We start from the raw sequence: 25,683 nt of genomic DNA on the forward strand, positions 1-25,683 counted from the left end.
AAACTGTACATTTTCAATTCTACATAAGGATTTCAGCCATTGATGGAGTCCAACAACCGACAAGAACACCCTTGACTCACTCCTGAGAACACCCCACAAGACACTATGGAGGAGATGGTGTTAAGTCTTCTGCAGGTCCACAAAGCACATATACTGTAGACTGGACAGACAAATTACCTACTGGCTGTAACAGAGCCTGTACTAGTGAATGTAAAATACAGTAGGCTTAAGCTACAGAACATGTAAACTTTACTTTTACCTTTGTTGGGAGGCATAGCTAGAGGAATACAGGAGTCTCCCTGCCCTGTGGATGGAGAGGACAGCAACACCTTTGCCAGGAAGTAAGAGATGGGCTGAACCAACAGAGATGTCAGACGACCTCCAGCCTCTTTTGACACCTCAACTAGAGGAGAAGAGAGATCAAGAGAATCAGAAAAAAATCAAGGTGAAAACCAGAGTGAAAGCAGAGTCAGGAAAAAGACACTGCTACACACTTATGTAAATCTTTTCATTTCAGAGGTTCTGAGTTCTGTTCTGTTTGAAAATTATTTCTCTACTTGATGTTTTTAATTTGTCATCTGAACCTTTAAAAAAAATGTATGACCATCTTTTCTTTAATACTGAGAGATGACCGCTGCCCTTAATCCTCGCTACCAACCCCCATCCAGGGATGCTCATACTCTTATTCCTGCATGGTACTCTGTTGAAAAACAAAATGTCATTCAGGAGTTAGCACAGGTGAGTAAGGCTGCTATTACATGTGATGGGTGGACCAGTGTGGCACAGGACCACTATTTAACAGTTACTGTGCACTATATCAGTCATGGCCACATTAAACAGAAGGTGCTAAACACCAAAGCTGTGTATGAGTCACAGGCAGGCCTCGTGGTAGCAGACAAGATACAAGGCATTCTGGAGGAATTCCAGATAAACACCAAAGTTGTAGCTGCCACAGCAGACAATGCCAGCAATATGGATGTTGCACTGAAGAATCTGAAGCTTTTAAAGATGGGGTGCTTTATCCATACCCTAAACCTGGCAGCACAGAAGATTTACAGCATCAGTGCCATTACAATGTGGTGTGCCAGACTTCAAGCTGTCGTGGTGTGGCTGAAGAGGTCCACCGTGGCTAAAACCGTCATGCGGGAAATGCAGCGACTACTTGGTAAGTAGCGCAGCCTTATAAATCTAAAAAAAATAATGTTTGTTTTAAACATCTTCAGTATATTGTAATATTGTAATTCAATATGTGTATTTGTGTTTCAGATCTGCCAGAACACAACATGATTCTGGATGTCAGAACACGGTGGAACTCCCTTTTCCTGATGGTGGAGCGATTTTTGGAGCAGTACCCGGCCAACCTTGACCAACGACTTAGGAAGCCAATGGAGAAAGACAGGTGAGGTGATGGACAAAAAGATCAGTTGTGAAACAATGGGTAACAACATAATAGTTTATATTTTATTCTTATCTTCGTATCTTCTTTTTCTCCCCCAGACTAGAAAGGCTCACAGATGACGACTTCCAGAAAGCCGAGGATTTTGTTAAAATCATGAATTTGTTGTACAACTCAACCCACTGTGTATCCATTGAGCGGTCCCCCACATGTGGCCAAATTCTCCCCATATTGACTAAGCTGGAGGCACATTTCAGGGTGTCTGAAGAGGACACAATGTTTACCAGTGCTTTGAAAAAGAAGGTCTGGGGAGATCTGGAAAAATGATAACAGGTATTTTCCACATGTAATAGAACAGATATTTCAGGGTATCCTTGTTTCCCATGTGTGCCATGTTACAGTTTCTATAATGTATTGCTATGCTATTATGTCCAACAACATTTATTTACTTCAGGAAGGAGCGGATTCCCATGAGGAGGAAGACATGGCAGAAGAACATGATGTAAGTTCAACTTGGATCTAAAATGAATGCATTTTTTGAAGCACGTTTGTCTAAACACTGCTTTTATGTTTTTTGTCAGCCTCCTTTTCACAAGAAGCCTGCCAAGAAGTCACCCCTAGAGGAGCTTTTTTAAGGCTGTGGACCGAGAGCTACTTCAGGCAACGACCACTAAAAGCGCTGACCTCTCAATTGCTGAACAGGTCCAGAAAGAGATTGAGATCTACAAGAGTCTGCCTTCAATCCCATCAGGACAAGACCCTGTAGCCCGGTGGTGGGGGAAGCGGGACAGCCTCCCCAATTTGTCTGCACTTTCAAACTCATAACTGTGTACATGCCTCTTCAACACCATCTGAGAGAGTTTTCTCCTGTGCAGGAGATGCCATAAGTCAGGAGAGGTGCGGTATCTTGCCAGAGAAGGCAAATATGGTCATTTCTCTGCAAAAGAACTGCTAAAGTTTAGAAGCTGGTTTAGTTAGCATACCAACTCAACAACATGTATTACTTGTTACTTGTTATTTGTTACTTGTTAATAGTGTTACTGTTATTTATTGTTAAATTATTGTAGTTGTGTGTTAGGTGACTTAGGTTTACTATTATTATTATTATATATTTAAGTACTTTCAAATGTTAATATATTGTTAAATTTAAATCATTTTCAATAAAAAAAAAAAACTATAAAAGAGCCTTTCTTGGATGTCATTTTTCAGTTTCTCAAGAATCGGTTTAGGAATCCGAATCGTTTTAAAAATACCGGTTCAACATCGGAAACGTAAAAATCCACACAACCCTAGTCACGGTCACTGTTGAGCTTTATACAATCTGTGTAACATGACTGTACTGTATTAGACTTTTAATCAGAAATGTAGGGGTACATTTTGACCTTTACATTGGTTAGTTATATAAAAAGGACTTATATTAAATGAACTGAGGATTATATGAAAGATACATAAGACCATGGGTATGGTTTGCACAATCTATTTAGTTGAGAAGACACGTTAGCTACAAGGCCTAATGAAGCTAGTTCTGTTGTTAACAGATGTAGTATAGTTTGGGAATTGACCGTTCGCAAAACCCCGCCCTCGAACGGTCCAATCCTAGCTCAGCAACTGTAACTAAGGAGAAGGACCCCCGTCAAAAATTGTGATTTCAGCAAGATGGTGAAACGATGCGCATATGGCACCTGCAAGTCTGACACCAGGTACCCCAAAAGTTTAGAGGAAGGGGTAGTTTTTTTTGCCTTTCCAAAGCCCAAAACCCAAGCGGAAAGATGCCGACAATGGATTAAGCAGTGTGGGAGACCTCACTCACAGCTAAATGCCTCGAAGATTAATAAGCATAGCTACATATGTCTGCTCCAAGGTAAGTAAAGCTAGCGAGCTAACTCATGGCAGTTCGTGTAAATGTGACATTATTTGAATCTATTGATACGTGTTCACCGAGACGTTTTTGTCGGTTTTTACGTGGCGGACAACACGAAAATGTGAAGTAATGTATTTCAATGGGAAGCGTATTTTGTGGCCACAGCACAAAAATGGTAGGGAGTAATATAAAAAGCCGAAAATCCGCGGCGCGTCTCCCGGCGTTTAAGGCGCCCTTTCGGCCTCCCGGCCGCCTCATCCAGCGGGTCCCCAGCGGGCCGCCTCGCGGGCGCCTCCCGGCTTATGGAGCGACCTTTTCAGCCGCCTCCCGGCGTCCTTTCCCCAAGAAAATAACGTGACATTTACACGTAAAAAACAAGAATACACTGTAAGAACAGTCCGTAAATATACGGTACAATTTACCGTGTTAATGTGAAGGAATTTTCCGTAATATTCTTTTACAGGAGTTTTAACCGTATTTTTTAAGGACGCATTGCATTGTGGGAGCATGAAGCGCCGTATGTGCTAACGTCTCAATGAAGAAGCGGTCATCAACGGACGTTTCAAACGGAGTTTCATCTTCGGAGTTGCACTTCTGTGGTAAAAAATATATTTTCTTTAACTAAAATAATATAGTATATATATATATATATATATATATATATATAGTTCTGTATAGTTTTAATTAGAAAGAGTTGTCCAGTCTGTGTTAACCTGCCTTTAACGTTACCGTTAACATTACCGGATAAGCACAATGCGCCATTAGTAGCTAGCTAACCAACACCAGTTGGCGAGACAACGGGCTAAAGTTACCATAGCCCCAGCCTTAGTCGATTCACCTATTCGGACATGATACAAAAATTATAACTTAGCCATTAGCCGTCAGTTTTGGCTAGTTGGGCCGGCTAAAGATAGTTAACCGGCCGACGCCAGTTAACGAGTGCCGTCATGTTGGCTTGTAATGTCTGTGAATCTAAATGCGTCTCATTGACAGAATACCCGAAGCACTGCAGATCACACAGATTTAATAATGTACTTTTATCATGTGGCCATAAAGATTGGGGAAGGAGGTCTTCCTCATTCAACTGCCTTGCTGTTCACATGTCACAAACACACCCTGACACAGGGATCAGACAAACTTGGAACCGGAGTGTGTCTGTGCAGTTGAGATGTTTGTTAAATTTTTGCAGCAGAGAATATGCAGATGTTAAACGGCTTGTGTCTCACTTGAGTGACCACATACAAGAGGGTCTAACTGTAACTTGTCCCTTTGATCGATGTTCTAAGACATTTAATGTAAAAACATCCTTTTCATCTCATCTGTCCAGATATCACAGAGGGTGGAGTGTCACCCAGATAGCACCTATTCATCTGTGTGAAGCTGCAGAACAGTATTTTCCAGGTGAGAGGGGACATGTTGCAGAGAATTAAGGAATTGATGTGAGTAATGCAGACCAAAGTAATGATGTTGATGTAGACCAAAGTAAGGCTGCTGAGAGTGATAAAGTGCAACATGCCTACACAGAAAATCTAGCTCTGTTTTACTTGGGTTTGCAGGCAAAGTATTTAGACTTTGGACACACCCACAAAAAAAAAGGAAAATTTGATTTTAATTGAATTATGTATGGGCTATGGTTCTCTCACCTATCTCTCTCAACTCTTAGTTAAATATAGAAAGTAAACAATAAACAGTAAACAAACTCTTAGCTAACTATAGAAAGTAGAGGTAAGAATAACATAAAATAAAAGTAAAATAAATTCACGGAGGTTTTTGTATAAGAGCTAAACATTTGTTTAAGATGTACTTTAAAGCTCTAAACAAAACCTGGGCAAAAATTGAGCTTTCGAGGTTAAGGCTTATTGTAGTTACTACTACCTTGTAATTTATGATCAAAGTATTACCGTACTGTATACAATAAATGTATACAGTAAATACTGTAAATACTGTATACATTGGAAACATAGTTCATGACATTTGTGTTTCTTTGATATTTTATTTTCCAACAACAGGAGTCAACTGCTGCTGGACTGAGCATCCCAAGCACCCCTTGCATCCTTATCATGGGTATGTATTCTGTATAATATTTAGGCATGCATGTTATGGATTTCACTTACTATTACTCCTACTCTTTACTGTTAACTCTTACTCTTTACGAGTTTTTACTCTTTACTGTGGATTTGCATTGTTATTCTTTTTTTTTTTAATATTTTCTATCTTCTAATATCTAAGTTAATCTATGTTTAAGGTGAGCGATGATTCAAGATTGCTGTCGATCAGGAAGTGGTCAATTACCATATCGACTCCATCATTGTGGCCCTGAGCTACGCATTCTTTGTTTTATTTATTGAACATAAAATACCCAAAGGAGATGTCAATCACCCTGGAATTCATACAAAGGTAAGCAACTCTTTGTTTTTGTTTTGAAATGTTATGTAAAGAACATATTGTGTTGCTGTTTATTAAGTTTGACATTGAAAATACACTCACCAGACACTTTATTAGGTACATCTGTGCAATATAATATACATTCTTCTTTTATGAGGCTTTTACATTTTCAGTTTTTGTTGACATTTTCAGGAAGGTGATGATTATACTTTATTTATTATTGAGGTCATAGTGAATGTTGGTGGTGTACTTGAGTGCATTATATTGAGTGTTGTCCTTATACTTTATACATTTTTAATGGTCGATCAAAAATATATACAAAAATATATAACAGCTGTATAATACCTGTGTATATATATTTTTGATGGACCATTAAAAATGGAACTGGGACATCCATCAACCTTTGGAGTGGACATTCCTTTTCTCTGATCAGTGTGTGAGCTTTTCCTGCTTTCATCTGGACCCTGGAGGTTAAGCATACATTGAGGAGGACAAAATATTAGGAACACTTTTCTTGCACTCCAGTACACAGGGCTAGTCTGGATTTTGCGACCAAAATTTGAGTGTGTGTGACCAGTAAATTTGCCCCGTTTTTTTACACGTAAAACGTTGAAATTTCGGTACCTGAGACCGCGTAAGCGCAAGCTTATCTGTCCTCTCTGAAAGTGGACAGAGAGCAGAGCTCTGACACAAACACACGCAGAGCTGCAGACGATGCAAACTACGTCGGCTCTGCAGTTTTGTTGAAGTCACAGAGAGTCACGGAAATGCCGATAAAGTGGTTTCAAGTGTGGTTACAGTTTTTCATAACTTCACGCAGACAGCGTTTGCTGCAATATGATATTAATGGCGAACCGAAAGCGGTCGCGGTGCTGTTGATGTTATACTTCCTCCGAAACGAGCAGCCAGGCACAACAGTGGTTTATGTGCCCTGGTGCCTGACTGACAGGCTGAGGGTGAAAGGCAAGGCAACTTTATTTCTACAGCACCTTTCAGCAACAAGGCAACTCAAAGTGCTTTACATGAAACATTAAAGAGCAATTAAAAACGGTCAGGATGAAAATAAAAACAGTTTACTGTCAGTTTACCTTCTATGTTGCATCTTCAAAAGTGACACTGAATTTGAAACAGCACATTGTAATTTCTGCATCTATTATCAAAGTATTTATTAGTAATACAGTGGAAATTAGTAGAAATGTGAATATTTGGTTAGAATGTTGATTTAGGGTGTGTGCCGCAAAATTTTCTTGTTGTGCCCCTAAAATTTTCAGTCGGGGGCCACTGTGCTCCTAGTGAAAAAAGTTAGTCTGGAGCCCTGAGTACACCAGCACCACCCACTACAACCTCAATAATAACCATAAAGTATAATTATCACCTTCACTTATCACCTCTGACAGAGCTGTTGTGTTGGATTGGATTAGATTGCACAGGTGTACCTAATAAAGTGGCTTGTGAGTGTATGGTTTAAGACGTATTTCAGATGACAAACTCACATGACTGAGATGCAAATGGCAACCATTTGAAACATTACGTCATAGCATTATTAATGCAATAGCTGAATTGGAAAGTATTAAGTATGGCAATTTGATCATTTCATGGTCAATTTATTTGTCCCCAATTAAGACCCGCCGATTTTCAGCTGATGGTCATGTCCGGTGCTTGGCTCAGGGTTCATACGTTTTGAAAAAAACTGGAAAAGTCATGGAATTTGAAAAATGAAAATTCCAGGCCTGGAAAGGTTTGGGAAACATCAAAAGACCCAGAAAGTTTTGGAAAAGTCATGGAATTTTTTTTAACACAGCATAATAATATGTGATTAATAAATATATTTTCACGTCGTCTTAACCCTGCTGGCTGCAGGGTGCAGGGAACAACTCTGATTGGCTCATGGAGACACATGATCAGACAGTGGTTTATGGAGCGCCAGATTGGCTTTGCAAAAACTGTTCTATGAACGGAATGATGCATTTTAAATATTGCACGATCACGCAAATTTGCTCGTGGGAAGCCAAAATCGTGATCGTGATTAAAATTCAATTAATTGTGAGCCCTACCATGAGCCAGTCAGAGTTGTTCCCTGCACCGCACAGCTTATTTTAGACGTAGACAGTCACAGAGGACAGAGTAACGTGAGGAAAATTGCACAACAGATAGCAGTCAGTCATAAGTCAGTCCCGAGGTTTACCAGTTTACCAGTAAACGCAACATTTAGTCCCGTCTGTTTTGTTTTTCCTACAACAGCAGTGATCAGAGCTAGTTTGAGTCTTTTTAGCTCATAGCTTTAGCAGCAGACTGTTGTACGTCTTGCTGTTGGAATCCTCTTCAGTGAAATACAGTCACACTACACCGTTTAACTGTCAGCATTTTAGCTGTGTTTAATCCAGTCACTACTGTAGCTAATGGTAGGCTAACGTTACCTGCGGTGTAACGTGTTATTAGTGTTTACTAGCTCTCTAACCTCTAACCACAATCTCTTTTGGAGCACAAGAGCACAACACAGACATTTAAGTTGCACCGTAATCCACATTGCTATTTCGTCCGGTAGATACCGGGCACCGGTGCCTTATTGGCACCGGATTTTAACATGTGCCGTTAACGTGAACAGATAATTGCGTTGCCTGTATCTTTTCACAGCGAACACGCATGTTTGGAAAGCGGTTGCACAACAGATGAAATGGCATACTCCTATCCTTCAACAAAGGAGGAATGTAGCACAATATGGATGTGAAAGCAGTTATAATTAGCCTAAGTGACAATACAATTTGTTTTGGTTAAAATTTAACAAATAATCGTGATAATCATTTTGGCCATAATCGTGCAGCCCTATTACAAATGTTAATTTGTTCTAGTAGTTGTCCTGTAATGGAACAATACTCAAATTGGATTTACGAGGATTTTTCCATCTCAACTTCGTCTGCATGTTACTCTCTGTCAGTTTCATTCATTTCATTACTTGTGGTGCTAAAAACAAAATCCATTTCTTTAAGAGTTTTCCTGGGAATAAATCCTGAGCGAGGGTCAAAGGCCGAGAAGAAGAGGACCAAACACCAGCACATTCCTCCAAGACTGCTGAAGTTCCTGTTTGAACTAAACAACTTCGAGAATCCATGGATGGTAATTTGAGCTGTGTGTGGATGATGATTTTGTACAGTATGTATTTGAAAATGTTTAAAACAAAGTTGAAAAGCTGTTTTACTTGTTTGTGACCACCTTTTGATGCAACACCATTATTGTCATGTTAGATGGTTTAAATAGCAACAGAGTAAACACTCTGTTGCTATTTAAACAATCTTCTACAAAATGAGCACTTTTTAATGGTGTTTTGCACATAGTTCAATGAATTGTCGTTCAATGTATTGTTTTAGTCTGTTATGTGTTTCAAGCTATACAAAACAAACTAGGGATGCCTCGATCAATTCATAATGTTCCTCTCCATTCACCTATGAACAAATTCTCAGATCTCATATGATGATCCATTGGGCCATCCCTAGAATGCACTTTATGAATCATAGTTTTAAATTTGTTTTATTCAGTTTGTTGCTGTTTTAATGCAAAAAGTCTGATCCAAAACATGGTGCTTTGCATATTGTAAAAATAATTTGTAAAAAAATTCTCATTTAAAAATGTAGCCATTGAATGCACTTTTATGCATATCCTTCATGGCATAAAAAAATAAACCTGTTCAATTTATATATTTTGTGGTGATTGTATTTGATCATGTTGCTGTATAAGATGTTTAGTAATTCTAACTCATTACATTACATTGGTGTGGTGATGGATACCATTTGTCATTGTATTTTAGCATTAGAGTGGAAGAACACCATTCAGAATTTTTTGTTTCAGATTTAAAGAAACTGTCCATAGAAATGGTGGTGAAGACATTTTTCTGTGGTGAAGGGTATACTGTAAATTTTTGGTTCTAGGAAACAGAAATGTCTGTGAATAAACAGAATATACTGTAAATCTACGGAATTGTCCATTCTAGGATTAACAGAAATGTCTGTGAATAAACAGAATATACTGTAAATCTACGGAATTATCCGTTCTAGGATTAACAGGAGTGTCTCTGAATAAACAGAGAATATACTGTAAATCTACGGAATTATCCGTTCTAGGATTAACAGGAGTGTCTGTGAATAAACAGAGAATATACTGTAAATCTACGGAATTATCCGTTCTAGGATTAACAGAAGTGTCCGTGACAATAACGGATAAATTCCTGGTAATTTTCTGCCAGGACTTTATCCGTTTTTTTACGGATTTTTTTCTTACAGTGTAACGTCTCCGTGAACAGTGAACACGTATCAATAGATTAAGAATAACGTGGACAATTATCAATAAGTAGTTTAAGTAGCTAAGTACATAACAGTTATAATCTGTAAAATGGGACTTAAGGTAACAGTTGTGGTTCTATATAGCATTATTATCGAAAGTAGTAAAGTTAGAAAATTAGATACTTTATTATTCCGTAGGAAATTCAGGCAGCCTGATAGCTGTTAGCCTGTCAAGCACATGTTGCTATCGACACAGATAATTTAGCAAGAGGTTGACGGTCATTGAACATATCCCTCCACTGCATATTGCAGCCCTTTCTGTCGTGCCCTGGAGGATATGTCTGCTGCATTTCTCCAAAACCAATCACTTATACCAATAGGTATGGAGCTCAACCCAGCCATGGCTATGTGTCTAGTTCTCAATTATTTGACGGGCGTAGTAACAATAACTAGGGGGCGTGGCTTTTGCGAACGGTCAATAAGACACTTTAAAACAGCAGACATCCTAGCATCCGCTAGCCACAATATCAATACTTTATTTTTTACTTTCTACTGTGTAATAATGTTCTGCACCTAGATGTCATAGCCATGATATAAGAGGGTTAATGCAAGTGGTGTATTTAGTAAAAGAAAGCTGACAGTTTGTCTTTGCCAACAGCTTGGAAGTCAATCAGATATGATGAGAATGAAGAAAAACCCTTTATCTATACTATATATATATATCTTTATATATACCCTTCTCTTTCAGTAGAAATGACACAAAAATAATAAGAAACACAGGGTGGAGTCTGGCACATGATAAGGTTTGAGTTGTTTATTTGTTTGTAAGTTGTGTAATTTGTCTCTCAGTAATCGTTAAAGGTGTGTGTAATGTTGTTTGGCACCTGCTATCTTCCAATTGTTTTCTTACTCTTTTTCTCCTCCATCCCCGTAATCAGGTGGACTGACTGATAATAGAGATATAGTTTCCAGATGTGGAACCATTGAGCCAATATGGGCATAGCTTTTGGCATCAGAGATAGTTGCACTGTTTGATTTGCCCACATTAAGAGAATAAAATGTTCTTATCTAATCCTCGCTTCAGGTCCACCCAGCTTCAGTTCATAGCATTGCTGTTCCACTCTTCTGTGAATACATACAGTACGTGAGATACACACATAACCTGTACTGGGTGTGGATGGATATCATGGGCTACAGTAATAATATACTATCAAAAGGCTAAAAACAAATCAAAAGGCTAGCTCCATTTGCCATTGCTCACTTGTCACTGCATATGTAGTGATGTTACACATTTCTGCAATAATGAAAGTAAATCAGCAGTTATTTTTAATTATAGGTTTCTTTATTTTCTTAGGTATGTTATGTTTAAGTTGTGTTTTACGTGTCACCTGGCTGACATTTCCAGTCTGGTTCAGTTTGAAGATGCCCCAAGGGGAAATTACATTTTATCACTCTGTAGGATTTTGTAATGATAGTTGTTAAGCTGTTGAAATCATGCTAAAATAACATAATCTATTAAGTCAATATGGTGAAGTGACAGGAAAACATTGTCTATATTTATACACTTCCATCTGGTAACACGTGTGAGTCACCACTTGAGTGCAAGGATCAAATGAATGTGTTACCTCGGTAGACTGGGTAAACCCAGCCCAATCTGCCGGCGATTTCGCCCTGCAGCTCAGGCTGGAAACCTGTATGTTTATTTATCCCGCTTCCGTTACAAATTTGTGGGAACCAATCACAAACTGGCTTATCCACCTGGTGCGCTTTTGGTGGGTTTAACATGATGACGATAGTGAAGCGACCAAGCAGCTTCTTGTTTACATTCAACAAGCCGGCCACCAAAGCGCAGCAACCCGTTGATGCCACTGTCGCTGCTATGTCACCCGGATCGTTGGTCTGATTGGTTGAAGGACTATCCAGTTGAATTGCGTACAGAGTCATTTGAACTATGCCCGTTGATCACGCCTCTTGTGCAGTAGAAAATACCGAGCAGACTCCCCTGACTAATGTTCAATCTTAAAAGATTGAGCTTGGTCTGGTGATAGCCAGACTATTACCTCGGTCCATATGACTTCATGTAAACATCTTGATTTATTTGTAATTAGTGAGTGCCTACCAAAACAAAAGAACTAAAAATATATTATTACTTCCTTTGTTCTAGATCAAATTAACCAAGCTACAGGTGTGAAAGCATTCAAAAACATTAAATTAAAGGGCCCTTCTGTAATTGCGCAAACACAACAAACACACAGATAATTTGTTCAAAAACATAGGTACTTACATTTTGAAGATATGTTTAACACTTTGTGATTTTACTTTAATTGACATTGAAGCACATGCACTGACTATTATCATAACAAAGGATCTGGCACCTTTGAACTAAAGTTGTCCAATACAAAACCTTGTGCTGCTTACGCAAACCTTATCTCATACTACATGCACAACAAAGACTACATGTCATCCGCAAACTGAAAGCCCTTTCTGTTGTTCCACACCTCCTGCTCCTACTCTACAAAAGCATTATCCAACCCACACTGTTGTACTGCTCACCATGTTTTTACACAATACTAAATGCCATCTGCAAAAACAAACTCACTAAAATCACACATATAGCCTCTAAGATAATCGGTCTCCCCACACCCAGCCTATCACACATGAATGATACAGCCATCACACGCCTTGCACGTACCATAGCAGCTGACACAGACCATCCCCTGAATCCATTCTTCATACTACTTCCATCCGGCCGCAGATACAGAGCACTGAACTGGACTAAAGCCTACTTCAAAAAAGGTTTTGTCCCCCCCGCTATCACAATGCTGAACAAACTATAATACTATAACCATCATCTCAGTTGCCTTGCAAAGTTTTGCACATTTGATATGTCTATATATGGGTGTCTTAATGTGATGTTTTTGTATATGTGTTATATGTTTTTTGGTTTTTTGTGTTCTATATGTGGTACTGTGCTATGGAAAGAAGAGGAAGATGTGTGGAAATGATTATCCCTATGGGACAATAAAGACTCTATCTTTCTATCTACTAATCTTGCATTTTTACATGTTTTATTTCAGGGGTTGGCAAACTTTTTGAAATGAAGTGCCCTTTTCAAAATGTTTTGTTTATTAGTGTGCCATGTCAACATTAAGTTTAATTATGATATCACATCAACATTTTATATACAGGGAATCTGTAATTTTATTCCATAGCAACATTTGATAACATTTATTTCCCATAATCAGGACATTGTAATTATAGCTGGAGTATGACACAAAGCTGCTGTCCTTATGAAAACATCCACATCTAAGTTGAAATCAATAACCTTACCAACATTACACCAATCTTGTTTATCATCTTAAACTTCCCTCAGTTATAATGGCAGTAAATGTCAAAACAGGAGAATTAAGAGTAACAAACTCTGAGTTGAAATCATTAATCTTGTCAGCAATACACTTAATACTTGGGTTGCTCTTTGCTGCATGCAGATGGGAATAGTTTTTATACAGTCTATGGTGGGGATGTAAGTCAATCAAACTACCGTAAATAACATGTCGCGCAACTGTGAACGTTGTAATTTGGCATGCGGATGAGAGAGTGCTTCAGCATTTCAACCATGATGTCAACACATCAATAACTCTCTTGCACATACAGTATATTGCCAGCCATAGGCTCACAGGTCCTCACGGGTGCACGCCCTTTAAAAAAAAAAAGTAGTCAAAAATCTTTTCCATTTCAGAACCTTAGGAAATGGACAGCGGCCAACACAAACACACATGCCTATTAACTTGATAACAAAGCCGTAAAGTAGGCTTTCAACTCAGGACAGCACCACTTCTCACAAATACAGATAGGATTGGAGATGAAAAGTTTAACTGACCTCCAACTACCACTGATCTGACGGAGCACAACGACCGGCAGCTCACACTGCTCTATACCCAACGCGCAGTCACCTATTCTGGGGTAACTAGACCACCAACTACCGCTGACCTGACAGAGCACCATGACCGTAACGTCACCGTTACTTTGCTGAGTAACTAATTACTTTTACAATGTGGTAACTGAGTTACTAACTGAATTACTTTTTGGGAGAAGTAATTTGTAACTGTAACTAATTACTTTTTTAAAGTAAGATGACCAACACTGTTTACGACAGCAGGTGTGGTAAAAACACTACCGCTTTTGTCCGAAGCAGCCGCGAGAATCAACACTATAGCCACTTTAAATACAAATAAAAAATATCTGTTCTGCACTAGAATGTTTTATTTACAAGAATGCCGTTACCAACCGAAGTAGGGTTCCACTGCCTCCTAGTTCAGATGTCAGAAGGCCCAAAAAACCAACACTGTATTAGACCGATGAGGACCTACTTAAAACACAACAAAGGTAGAAAGAAGGAAATTAAACCTGAAAACCGACAAAATCTTTTTTGGCATACGCCGTAAAACCAATTGATAGGTGATTAAATGCCTCATTAGTCACATTCCGTGTTAAATCATATCATCAATGTGAGTATCTGTTACGGGAGGTTATCAGGTAATCAGATGGTTGTAGTTCCTGCCCCATGTTTTCAGGAAATCTCTTCGATATGATCTCATTGCCAGGATTAAGGAATAAAGACATTTGTGTTCTGTTTCTTGCCCTTTGTCATTGTTAAACTACATCTACAATATCTTCACAAACCGAAAGGAGCTGCAATCAGCCATAACCAACAAAGATATATCTCATTACAAAGGCATGCATCGTTTGTGCCGAATATCCCTAATAATTTCCCTTGTTACTTTTCTGCTTCTCTTGCAGTTGATCCATACTTTGTCCAAGTTTGTGAATAATCTATACTCCAACCTTAGCTGTGAGGAAAAGTTCAGCAACCCTTGAAAAATCCCTTGTGGTTTCTTTGAACCAAACTTCTAGTCAATAGCCTTCAGTGGCTGGTCTAGAGAGTGCTACGGTGGTAATCAGGCTCCACAAAACAATTAATAATCCATGAACGACACGGGAGACAAGACAATAGGAAGAGGGGGGAAGAGAAAAAAGAAGACACAACTAAGGAGGTAAAAAAAAGGAGGTAACAAAAAGGTAAAAAAGTTAAGACAAAAAGCGAAGTCAGTGGATGGCTGGTGTTGGGATTTAGGAGGCACAGGTTCAGTTATTAGCAAATATTAAAGCTATTTTATCAATATTATTAAAGTTATCAGTATTGATATATTGATAACTTTATCCAATTTAATAAATAATAAACGGGGCACCATCCTGAACTCAAGGACAGATAACTGTCGACCTGTGGATACCATCTCAAAAAGGGGTTTTCTCTTAAAAATGCTATTAATTATTATTTTTATTATTGTTATTATTATTATTAATATGTGATCATTTATAAGGTGAACAGTGAAGGAGTGAATCCGAGCACTGACCTACACAACAAGCTGTTATTACAGCACATGCGCAAATAATCACATACAACTAGTCTTTAAAAAAGGTATAATAGGATTTATTTAACTTCAAGCAATACCAATTAATAACCATGTCAACTACAGCTACAAAGGGTTTCCATTATGTACACCGCGCACCGCCGCTCCTTCAGCTATTGAATATATATATGAAAAAGTCATAAAGTCGTAATTACACTACTCTGCAGGGCCGTCAGCTCTACTGAACTCAAGCGAACTGTAATCCGCTCACTCTCCCCTTTAACTGGAACAGTGACATGACGTCATCACTCGCGAAGTCATGGCAACCAAATAAACAACAGGGCGAGTACTACTTGTCACTCAATCTTAGGCAAAGTGTCAAACAGCGACGAAACCCGCAACATCAAATCCGCACTCACGCGGGTCCCGTGAAATATGACAGCTACAGTTTATTGGAAAATAGCATTATGGACACTGAATTTGATGAATTTGATGAGTCAAGTAGCTAACGTTAGCGAACACTGCGGTCCCTCTGCCTTTGACTCCCCGCTGCAGGAAATGCTGTATTAACCTCCTCCGCCTAGCCTGGCCACCTGCTTCTCTTCATAGTCATCAGATTAATAATATAACAAAAGTAGAGGGAGGCAGGCCAGTACAGCCCGATCCGGCAGGCGACAGTTCTAGCCCGACCAGGCTCCGCTCCTTAACCTGTCTCTCTTAGTTACGCTGTTATACTGTTATACTGGACTTCCTTCCTTTGACACAATGAGCTGCTCTCTCCTCTCCCTTTCCATTTGTGTGCATCCCATCCCAGAAATGCTTGTTACTAACCTAGCTCCACGGAGTCCTAATGTTTGTTTTTTCCACCCAGCATATTTCCTGGTAGTACGTTGGCACCAAGATCCTGGTTGCAGCTGTCACCGTGGTCCTGCTGCACTCCCTGCTAAGCTCTGCGGTGCCCTGCAATGTCATGCTGCGTCCTGCTGAACCCTGCTGCTTCCTGCTACGTCCATCCATGCTCTGCTGGGCCACGCTACATCCTGTAACGCCCTGCAGCGCCCTGATATGACATCAACTACTACGACTACCATTTGAAGACACTATTCCATTATCTTTAATGTGACTATTGCCACTGGTCATCACATCCCCAACCGGAACGGCAGATACCGCCTACCAAGAGCCTGGGTCTGTCCGAGGTTTCTTCCTAATAGGGAGTTTTTCCTCGCCACTGTCGCACTGCTTGCTCTTGGGGGAATTATTAGAATTGTTGGGGCTTTGTAAATTATAGAGTGTGGTCTAGACCTACTCTATCTGTAAAGTGTCTCGAGATAACTCTTGTTATGATTTGATACTATAAATAAAATTGAATTGAATTGAATTGAGATTAACGTTACTGCTTTAAAATCCATTTCCAGGTTAGTGGGGGTGCATACCGCTCAAAACCAACATGAAAAACGTAGCTAGTAATGTTCACTCAGCGTTTTGTTTTGTTGTTAAACTGTGCGTTTGTGTAAACTGTGTGAATGAGCGGTGACGTTAAATCACAGGTAGGGATCAAAATGGCTAATTGCCATGATAGCGTGAAGGTGAGCTGAGTTGCACTAACACACTATCTGCGCAGTCAAAGACTATTTCAGTTTCGGCGTCTCCTCCATTTCCTGGGGTGAGACGCGAGCGTATGTGTCTAGCCAGGCAGGTAATAACATACAGGAAGACCACAGTGCAGCCGGATGCGTTACAAAAATAAAACATTTCAATTTAAAACGCCTAGGTTCATGGTGATTTTGGCTGTCTTGACTTCTCACAGCGAGACACGTGATCAGGCACATGGAGAGAGAGACTGACGGACGGACAGATAGTGACACACACACACACACACACAATTACCACATTTTTCCCCATCCTGTCTCTTTCTAGCGGAGAAAGAGAGAGAGAGAAAGCAGAGAGGAGAAAGATTGCTTTGTGACCTTTGTAGAAATAGGCGCCTGCTATGTACATTTTCCTTCTATTTTAATTTAATTTATTTTTATTTTTATTAAGATATTTTTAATTACAATGTAAATCTGTATTTTTATTTGTAACTAAAAGCCCTACTAGGGACAAGTGTCGAGAATTAGCTTTGGCTACAAACACTATGTTACATACATCAGATGACTGTTGAAGTTTATCTATGTTTTTTGTATCTGTAAACCTTAAAGAATGGCCAGGCGCACGATCAGGCATGTATCTACATTACGCGGGCTATACTCTTCTTTAGGGGAGACCACATGGTTGCAGAGTTCTTTGTTTAAGAAGAGCCCAAATGGTTAGCTTCCAATTTCGGACAAGATCTGAGTAAAAGGTGCAAGATTTGAGAAGAGGATCAAGGGGTTAAAGCAAGAAGTGAATAGTAGATGAAGTGATAAGAGAGGAGAAGGCTGAGAAAAGATGAGCAGAGGGTGAGAGAGAGGACAAAAGCGATAAGAAAGACATGGGAGGTTGGCGGGGAAGAAACATGCAGAGCTGGGGTGAGAAAAAGGACAACAGGGAGTAGAGAAAGTGGAGCAGTGGAGGGGGAATGGTGTAGGAGCATGGCTAAAAGAGGGTAACACTTAATATGGAACACCATATTGTAAGCAATTACCAAGGAACAAGCTAACTGAGAAATAACTCATAACATAATTAATAAACTGCTAATAGGCAACTCCTGAATAACTCGTGTTGAAGTTCAAGTTAGAGGGAGGGCATATTGCTCCCGTTGTACTGCTCCTCCCTTTTGATGAATTGTCTGCTATTCACCTAATAAAGATTATCCTGTTATATTAGTTGTCCGTGTATCTTGTGAATATTTAACAGTTCTGACTAAAGCCCAGTTCAAACCAAAGATTGGCCACGAGAAGAGTTGAAACTTGCAAATTCATGCAACGCGCTGGCCGGCAGCGTTCTCAAACCTTCACAACATTGCAACGAGAGGAGACGGTGTATCATCTCCGTCACGCCTCTTTGTACTTCCGATTTAACTTCCGACTTCTAAGCTTTTTTGTAGATGGATCATTTGTTTCCTCTAAATATAAATGTGGATAACTAGTTTTTAGTGATATTGATATGCTTGCTACAGTTGCATTTCTAGTGATGAATCGGCGAACACACGTTTTATTTCTCTGATTCACTGCTTTGTTCTAACGCCGCTGGGCGCTCTCTCTCTCTTCAGTCTCTCTCTGTCTCGCTTGACCATATATTGTTACGGTGCTATCGGTCAGTCGATGAGGCTCCGTCTAAAACTCTGCCATTTCGTCCAGCTGTTTGTAACATAAAAATAAAATGGATTATGGATAATTTTATTTCTATAGTTTATAGCTGACTTTACCAGCTGACTTCTCTATTGGCTGTTGAAACAGGTGATGTCCCTTACCTTCTAAAACCAGTCTCTGCGACTTGAACAGCTGAGTTGCAGCGAAACCGTCAGCTGGCTTGAGTCGAGCTGAGACGGGCCGGTTTAGACCGCTGCAACTTTTCCCTGCAACAATCTAAAACGGTTTTGTCTCGTCGCAAATCTTTGGTCTGAACTGGGCTTTAGTGGCACTGCTTTCCGGCCACACCAGTTCAGTTCCAAAAAGCCTATTCTGATTTATCATATATTGTGAGGAGCTCTCTCTGGGTCATAATTGTTCCTTTTTTAACTACTCAAAATTGCATATGGTATTTTGAGGTGTAACTGAAAAGAGAGATAAAACAAACATATAACTGATGATATTTTGTTCACCTTTTGACTTAGAACCAAAAAAATATATTATATTTACTATTTATGTAAAATAAGGGCTGTCAATTAAAATATTTATTTAAGATTAATCGCATGATTGTCCATAGTTTATCACGACTAATTGCAATTAATCACACAATTTTTATCTGTTCAAAATGTACCTTAAAAGGACACCATGTCACACACGTTGCACAGATATGCTTGCTTTAAGTAAACGTATGTATATGTATTATTGGAAGTCAATTACCCACAACAACACAATGACAAATATTGTGTTTTTTCAGTTAATCCGGTAACAACCTTTTTTTGAAAATCTGTTGAGGTCCGACATATTTAAATCTCGTAATGTCCGGTCAAAATGATTCCTCCTACAGTGTATGCAGCCGCCAAGCCCCCAGGAACAGCGCCATGCTTTGATGCAACCATGGGCTTAGAGGCCAACGGTGGAATTGCAACATCTGGCAACCCGCTGGCCCAGAAAGTCTTTTCCCATACACTTTGCATGGCGAAAGAATCGTCTATATTTCAATGGATAACTTTTTGGGGGGTACATACACTTACCAGTCCAAACACTTAAATGGTCCTTGTTCAAATAGCAGAATCCATAATTATTTAACTAGGCATGATAAACTTGCATACTCAACACGAGCAGACCCACAGGACTGCGTCGCCCTACACTGCAGGCTCATATGACGGTTCTCCTGACATGCTATAGCTGTAAAAATGACTATATGGCTGTAATTCATCATTTGTATTATCTTATAATACATCCGAGGGTTGTATGCTGTAAAGCCTGTAACGTAGATTTAACGTTATTAACGTCTGTGTACCCAAACTGCCAGGGCTATCGGCTAACGTTAGAGGTAGCTAGTAGCACGACATAATGATTACATCTCTTCGGTTCTCTTTATACAACTCGTTTATTTAGATAAGCATTAAACAATGCGAAACAATGAAAACACAATGTTTAAGGTTGGTGAATATTTTAGACGATGAACGGCGAGTTCTCCAAGTATACTTGTTTCTATGTCTACAAGAAACAAGCTCAAGAACGTGCTGCGTTGCTACGACAACTCAAACAAACTGTCGCTAGTGCGCATGTCCATTGTGATATTATGGGCCAGTCAACGCAGAAGATCCGTATTTTGTTTTTGTTTGAATGTGTGGCATTAAAGCAAATTTGCTTTAATGTGATAATACCACGTTGACTTTGACATTCCCAGTAAAAACAAGTTTGTTTTTTTTACTCTCCATTAAATCTTTGCCTTCAGTTTGAAAATTGACATCTTGGAAAACAAGATTTAATTTATTGGAACCATGAAGAGCTTTTATTTTAAGATACAAGTTGAGTATTTTTCTAAGAGCATCAATATTGAGGTGCAGACAAAATATGAAAGAGGAAAAGGACCCTACATAGTAGCCTTTCAAAGCACTTCATTACCACATACTCCAGAACTATTTCCAAACCCTTGGTTAAAAGATGCTTGAGAGCGATTGTTTTTTATGTTGGACTTTTGTTTTTCGCTCTCATCTTCTAGCTCTCCACATAAATCCTGTCTTGACAAGCTTCTTACATGTAATTAATTCCAATTTATCGATTGAAGTAATTCAGAAGAGTAGTATCAGGGAATTCTACTTGTGCTTTCTGTTTCCTGGCAAACACTGATTGCATGATGTCAGTATAATGTACAGGATGTGGTCTTTAATGGTGGAAACTGGCCATCTATAAAAACTTAGGGTTAAGGTCAATTTGTTACATTACTACACTTAATAGTGTGTATGTACATTACGTTATAAAGTGACTTAGTTCCATGTGCTCCATAAAGTTAAAATGACTCGCCGTTTACTTTTATTTTCAAACGGGACACAAACACCAGTCTCCTGGGTAAAAAGTCCAGTGTTTGTTTGACTCCTTGATGACGGCCATAACCGTTCACACTCACAAAAATAAGAAGAGAAAATACAGGCACAGGGCAGGGTCTCTGTAGATACAGACACCACCACACACTTGTAATGGGTCATAAGTGATGATTGAGAGGATTACTTCTGTATTAGTCTATATCCACAACGTTCCAATCCCGGCCCTGTATTGACTTGGTATTGAATCGATACCAAATATTGCAGTATCGCACACCAATAGTGGCACCGTGGCTCTGTCAGGCACTTAGCACCGCCCATGATGATTGTGATTGGTTTAAAGAAACACCAATAAACCAGAGCACGTTTTTCGCCCAACCCCGAATGCTGTGTGGACTATACAGACTTGCCTCCACAGCGCTGTGGAGGAAAGTCCACCATGGCAAGAATACTTTGGTATTAGACTATACATTGCTTTTAAGGAAAATCCTACATATAATACCTTTAAACAGATGGTGCTGACCAATTAAAAATAATTGTATCAGTCTGGTTTTAAACAGCTAAGATTCTCATGAAGGTTCTTCTCTTCTCTTTTCTCCATCCTCTTAATGTTCAGTGAAGCGAGAACTCCACAAATCAATACCTGGACAGTGTCCACTATCTGTAAATCAGTCTTTCCATTATTGGACACTGATATTAACTGATACCTGGATTGACAGACGGGCTCTATCGTTTCTTTTTGTGTGTATGTGTGTAGGTGAAGACCAGTGCAGTCCTCTGACATCTTGACATATTCACAGAGGCAAGACCAGGCGCTTACTTCACGATGTGCAGGCCAGGCAGAAAATCATCAAATCAATTTGATGAAAAACTGCCAAGAAGTAAGAGTTTGAGGAACAGAGAGAAACCGCCTGATTTCCTAACTGATGTCTTTGTATCATTGGCAGTACACCAGATGATGTATTGTTAAAGTGCCATTAAAAGTTCCAACCTCAACTGTAATCGATGTAATGTTATTAGTCATTTTGTTATACATCAGTTTGTATTATCGCATTTTTAGAGGGTCTTGAGAGTCTGAATATTTTTATGATATTTCTATAACAGCATTTCCTTAAAATAGTTTTTTACTTTTTAAAGGCTAAGCTATTTTACTTTTTAAAGGCTAAGCTAAAACTCTAGTTTTTGTGCTCTAGTGAGTATTTCTGGCAGCAGGTTGGTAGATATGGGACTACTGTGTGTGTGTGTGTGTGTGTGTGTGTGTGTGTGTGTGTGTGTGTGTGTGTGTGTGTGTGTGTGTGTGTTAATGGTAATGAAGGAACCCAGTGCAACAGTGTGCCTCATGTATGTTGGATACACAGTTTGATAATAAAATCAATTAATAGTTTTTTTTAATCTTTTCATTGGATTTGTTGACAAAAATATATAATATCCCATATCCATTTTACCTTTTAAAGTACCGTAGATTGGATAATGAAACATTAAAAAGGTAACAATCTATAGGGATGTCAATCATAAAAGTGTCTGTACACGACATTCAGCACATTAATATAGCAGTAAACAACAACTTGCTATGTAAACATTAGGGCTGTTAATCGATTAAAATGTTTAATCCTGATAAATCGCATAATTGTCCATAGTTAAGTTATTTTTTTAACACATTTGTTATCTGTTCTAAATTTACTTTAAAAGGGGATATTTCTTCAAGTTTTTAATCCTTTTATTAACATGGGAGCTGACAAATATGCTTGCTGTATTAAAACAATCCAAAACAATGAGTATGTTTACATGCACACTAATATTCCACTATTATATAACTTGATACAGGTCATGTAAACAGCATATTCCAGTTGGAGATTCTGAATGAGGCCTTTTTATATAGCATTTTGGGATGTATTCCGGTATTAACTGGGTTTTAGAGGCATTCTTTGGACATGTATACAGCGCATTCGGAATATGTGTCTCAATCAGGGTTTTTACTGCAGTTTACGGCCTCTTGCCTGTTTACAACTTATGATCATCTCTCTGCGTTGTTATGATTGCTGTACACAAACCAACAGTTTGCTGGGCTGCAAACCTGATAAGAAGGAGAAACACAGCTGCTTTTAAACATTATCAACAGGTTTTTGGATATGCGCACACATTGCTACGTTGTCCTTTTCAAGAAGCTGGTTGAAAGGATGAAAGAGGGAGGCTGTGTTAACAAGGTCCAACAAGCCTGCCACCGCTTGAAAATGTTGAAAAAATTGTATTTTGCACGGCTACATGTAAACGGGAATATTAGTGGAATATTCACTTTCATTAGTCATGTAAACAGCTTAGTCTGAATATCTGGAATATTTTGTGCATGTAAATGTAGTCACTGACAAATACTGTCTAGAATAAACTCCAGAATAACCTCAAAGGTACTGTATGCTCATAAAATATGCTTAAAGCATAATATGGCAAACTCAAGCCTGTCAAGCAACAACAGATGGGCACATTAACCTGAATGCAACATTACTTGGTAATAGCTACTAACACAATGTAGTGTTCCACTTTACACTTGTAAAGGTTAAACATTCCATTTTTTTTTTAAGGCGCTCAACACAAAACCATGGACCTTGTGCATTACATTACAATGCTTGGCAAACAAGTGGTATTTAAGAAGTACTCCATTGGTAACTCAATTCACATCGACAGTACATGCAAACAACTTTAGTTTTGTGGAGAGAACCGTCTAGAATTGAAAAGAAGGGAGAATATCTTACCCCTCTGGCTGAATACTTTCTTGTTTTTATGAAATATGTTTTAAAACCTCAATAGATGACTAACTGAATGACAAATTATGATGGATGTTTTTGCAGTGCATTATTTCATTATTGATTGACTCGTAGTAGAATGCAATAATGTTGTCATGCAGTAATGTTAATGCCAAGGTTCAAGAAACTCAATAACTGGGCTGTTCATTTGTGGTGTGGACATTCATTAATCCCTGGCTTGTTCAGTATGTGGTTCTAGTCATTCTATTGATATTATGGCATGTAGCACAAGACAAATGGCTAACTAAAATGACTGTATACATATTCATCTTGGTCAAGAAATGTACTTCATTGTTACAAAAAGCATGTTCTTCTGGAAGAAGTCATATTGACAACAGTGAAGCAATGCTAAAAGTCCTAAGTGAGTCACAGTGTGCCACAACTGATACCGATTTCAAGAAATAAACTACTGGGACAGAAAGGTTTACAAAGGAGGTTTATGCACTGCAGCTGAGACAGCAGGACTTCTCTGAGATGGTAATGTACTACAACATATACCACAACATAAAACATGTTATTTTATGCTTGGATACAATGTACTTTTACCCTCCACACTTTTTTGTTCAGCTGAAAATGAACTTTTCTTTTATCTACTATTGTAGATAAAAGAAAAGTTCATTAACTGGGCTGTTCATTTGTGGTGTGGACAAAGTGATCCGTTTCATCCTGAAAAGTCCGCTTTTTCAAAAACCAACATGGCATGGAAACATAGTGGTGAACTAACATAGTGAACATAGTGGTTTTATGCATATTAAGTCATGCCTTATCATACCATACAATACCATGATATCTAGGCCATACTGTGCTGCCATACACCTTAGAAACCATAGAATATCATAAACCACACAATCAAAGTTTACTTTAGAGTACATAAGACATAAAAAAACATATTGTGTATCAAATTAGACCACAACTAGAAATTCTAATTAGATAGTAAATGAACACAGTTGTACCCTAATTTGACACCATATACCTACATTATATTGTCAGAAACCGTATGATTGACCGTGATGCTGTATTAGACTTTAGAGTTTTTTAAACTTTCAGACTTTATAGTATTATCAAATATAAATAATTCACAACTTAAAGCTATAGTGTGTAGTTTATGTTGCCCCCATGAGGAATTCTAAGTAATGACAACAACACTGTCCACATGATGCAAGCCTTCAGTGATCGCGCACCACCCCCACCCCTCCACGCAGTTGCTAGTAGCGTTTATCCTGTCAGATCAAGGAGGACACAGAGGATTAAAAAACATGATGGACTCTTCAAAACATGTAATTTTCTTGTAATTGTTATGTCCTCTTTGTCTGCAAAGCTGAACACTGCTGTTACTCTTTTTAGTGGAGCTTCTGTGCATGAAAGTCGCCGGACAACACCATTTTGTAAAACTACCCATACTGAGAGATACAGACTTTAATGTAACGCACGTTCATTAATATAAAATAGTATTTTATATATAAGCATTGTAGCTTCAATGTTCAAAGAGTTTTATTTTGAAATTCAAGGTTTACTTCCGCTTGCTTCACATTCTGCTGATTAACCGCCATAGGTTTCTGCTAATCCTGTGAAGAAGCCACTGATGATAAGTTATAATACTACTGCCGTAACCTTTATGTAGCACAATAACTACATTCTCTGTATTTTGTTACGTTGCAATGTTTAGCCGATGTTAATTGTATTTATTGTGCCATGGAAATGCTCATGAAATAATTAATTAATTATAAATGTGTTTATTTACCCATGAACTAATATATGCAAATCTGTGCATCAAACAAAGCCATTTTTGTCTACTATTTACTAATAAATAAAGATCTAGTAACAGTGACCCAATACAGCTTTAATATGTGTTAAATAATAACATAAATATTAACATGGTTGAAGGTTAGATATCCATCCATCCATCCATCTTCGTCCGCTTATCCGGTGTTGGGTCGCGGGGGGAGCAGCTCCAGCAGGGGA

The 25,683-nt window shown here is 38.7% G+C and overlaps 1 protein-coding gene across 1 annotated transcript; it reads left to right on the plus strand.

Moving 5' to 3' along the window:
* Positions 1-627: 627 nt before the first annotated feature.
* LOC114561578 (zinc finger BED domain-containing protein 4-like) lies at positions 628-1,723 on the plus strand. Its single transcript, XM_028587638.1, has 3 exons — positions 628-1,165; positions 1,267-1,399; positions 1,498-1,723. Exons 1-3 carry the CDS (start codon positions 628-630, stop codon positions 1,721-1,723), a joined length of 897 nt encoding a protein of 298 aa, XP_028443439.1.
* The last annotated feature ends 23,960 nt before the right edge of the window (positions 1,724-25,683 follow it).

Source organism: Perca flavescens, chromosome 9 (genome assembly GCF_004354835.1).
Source record: "Perca flavescens isolate YP-PL-M2 chromosome 9, PFLA_1.0, whole genome shotgun sequence".
NCBI classification, from domain to species: domain Eukaryota; kingdom Metazoa; phylum Chordata; class Actinopteri; order Perciformes; family Percidae; genus Perca; species Perca flavescens.

Bases quoted from the DNA above. Each gene is read 5' to 3' on its own strand.
- LOC114561578 (XM_028587638.1), top strand. From the start codon at position 628: ATGACCGCTGCCCTTAATCCTCGCTACCAACCCCCATCCAGGGATGCT. The intron at 1,166-1,266 runs GTAAGTAGCGCA...TTTGTGTTTCAG, and splicing joins GGAAATGCAGCGACTACTTG to ATCTGCCAGAACACAACATG. The intron at 1,400-1,497 runs GTGAGGTGATGG...TTTCTCCCCCAG, and splicing joins AAGCCAATGGAGAAAGACAG to ACTAGAAAGGCTCACAGATG.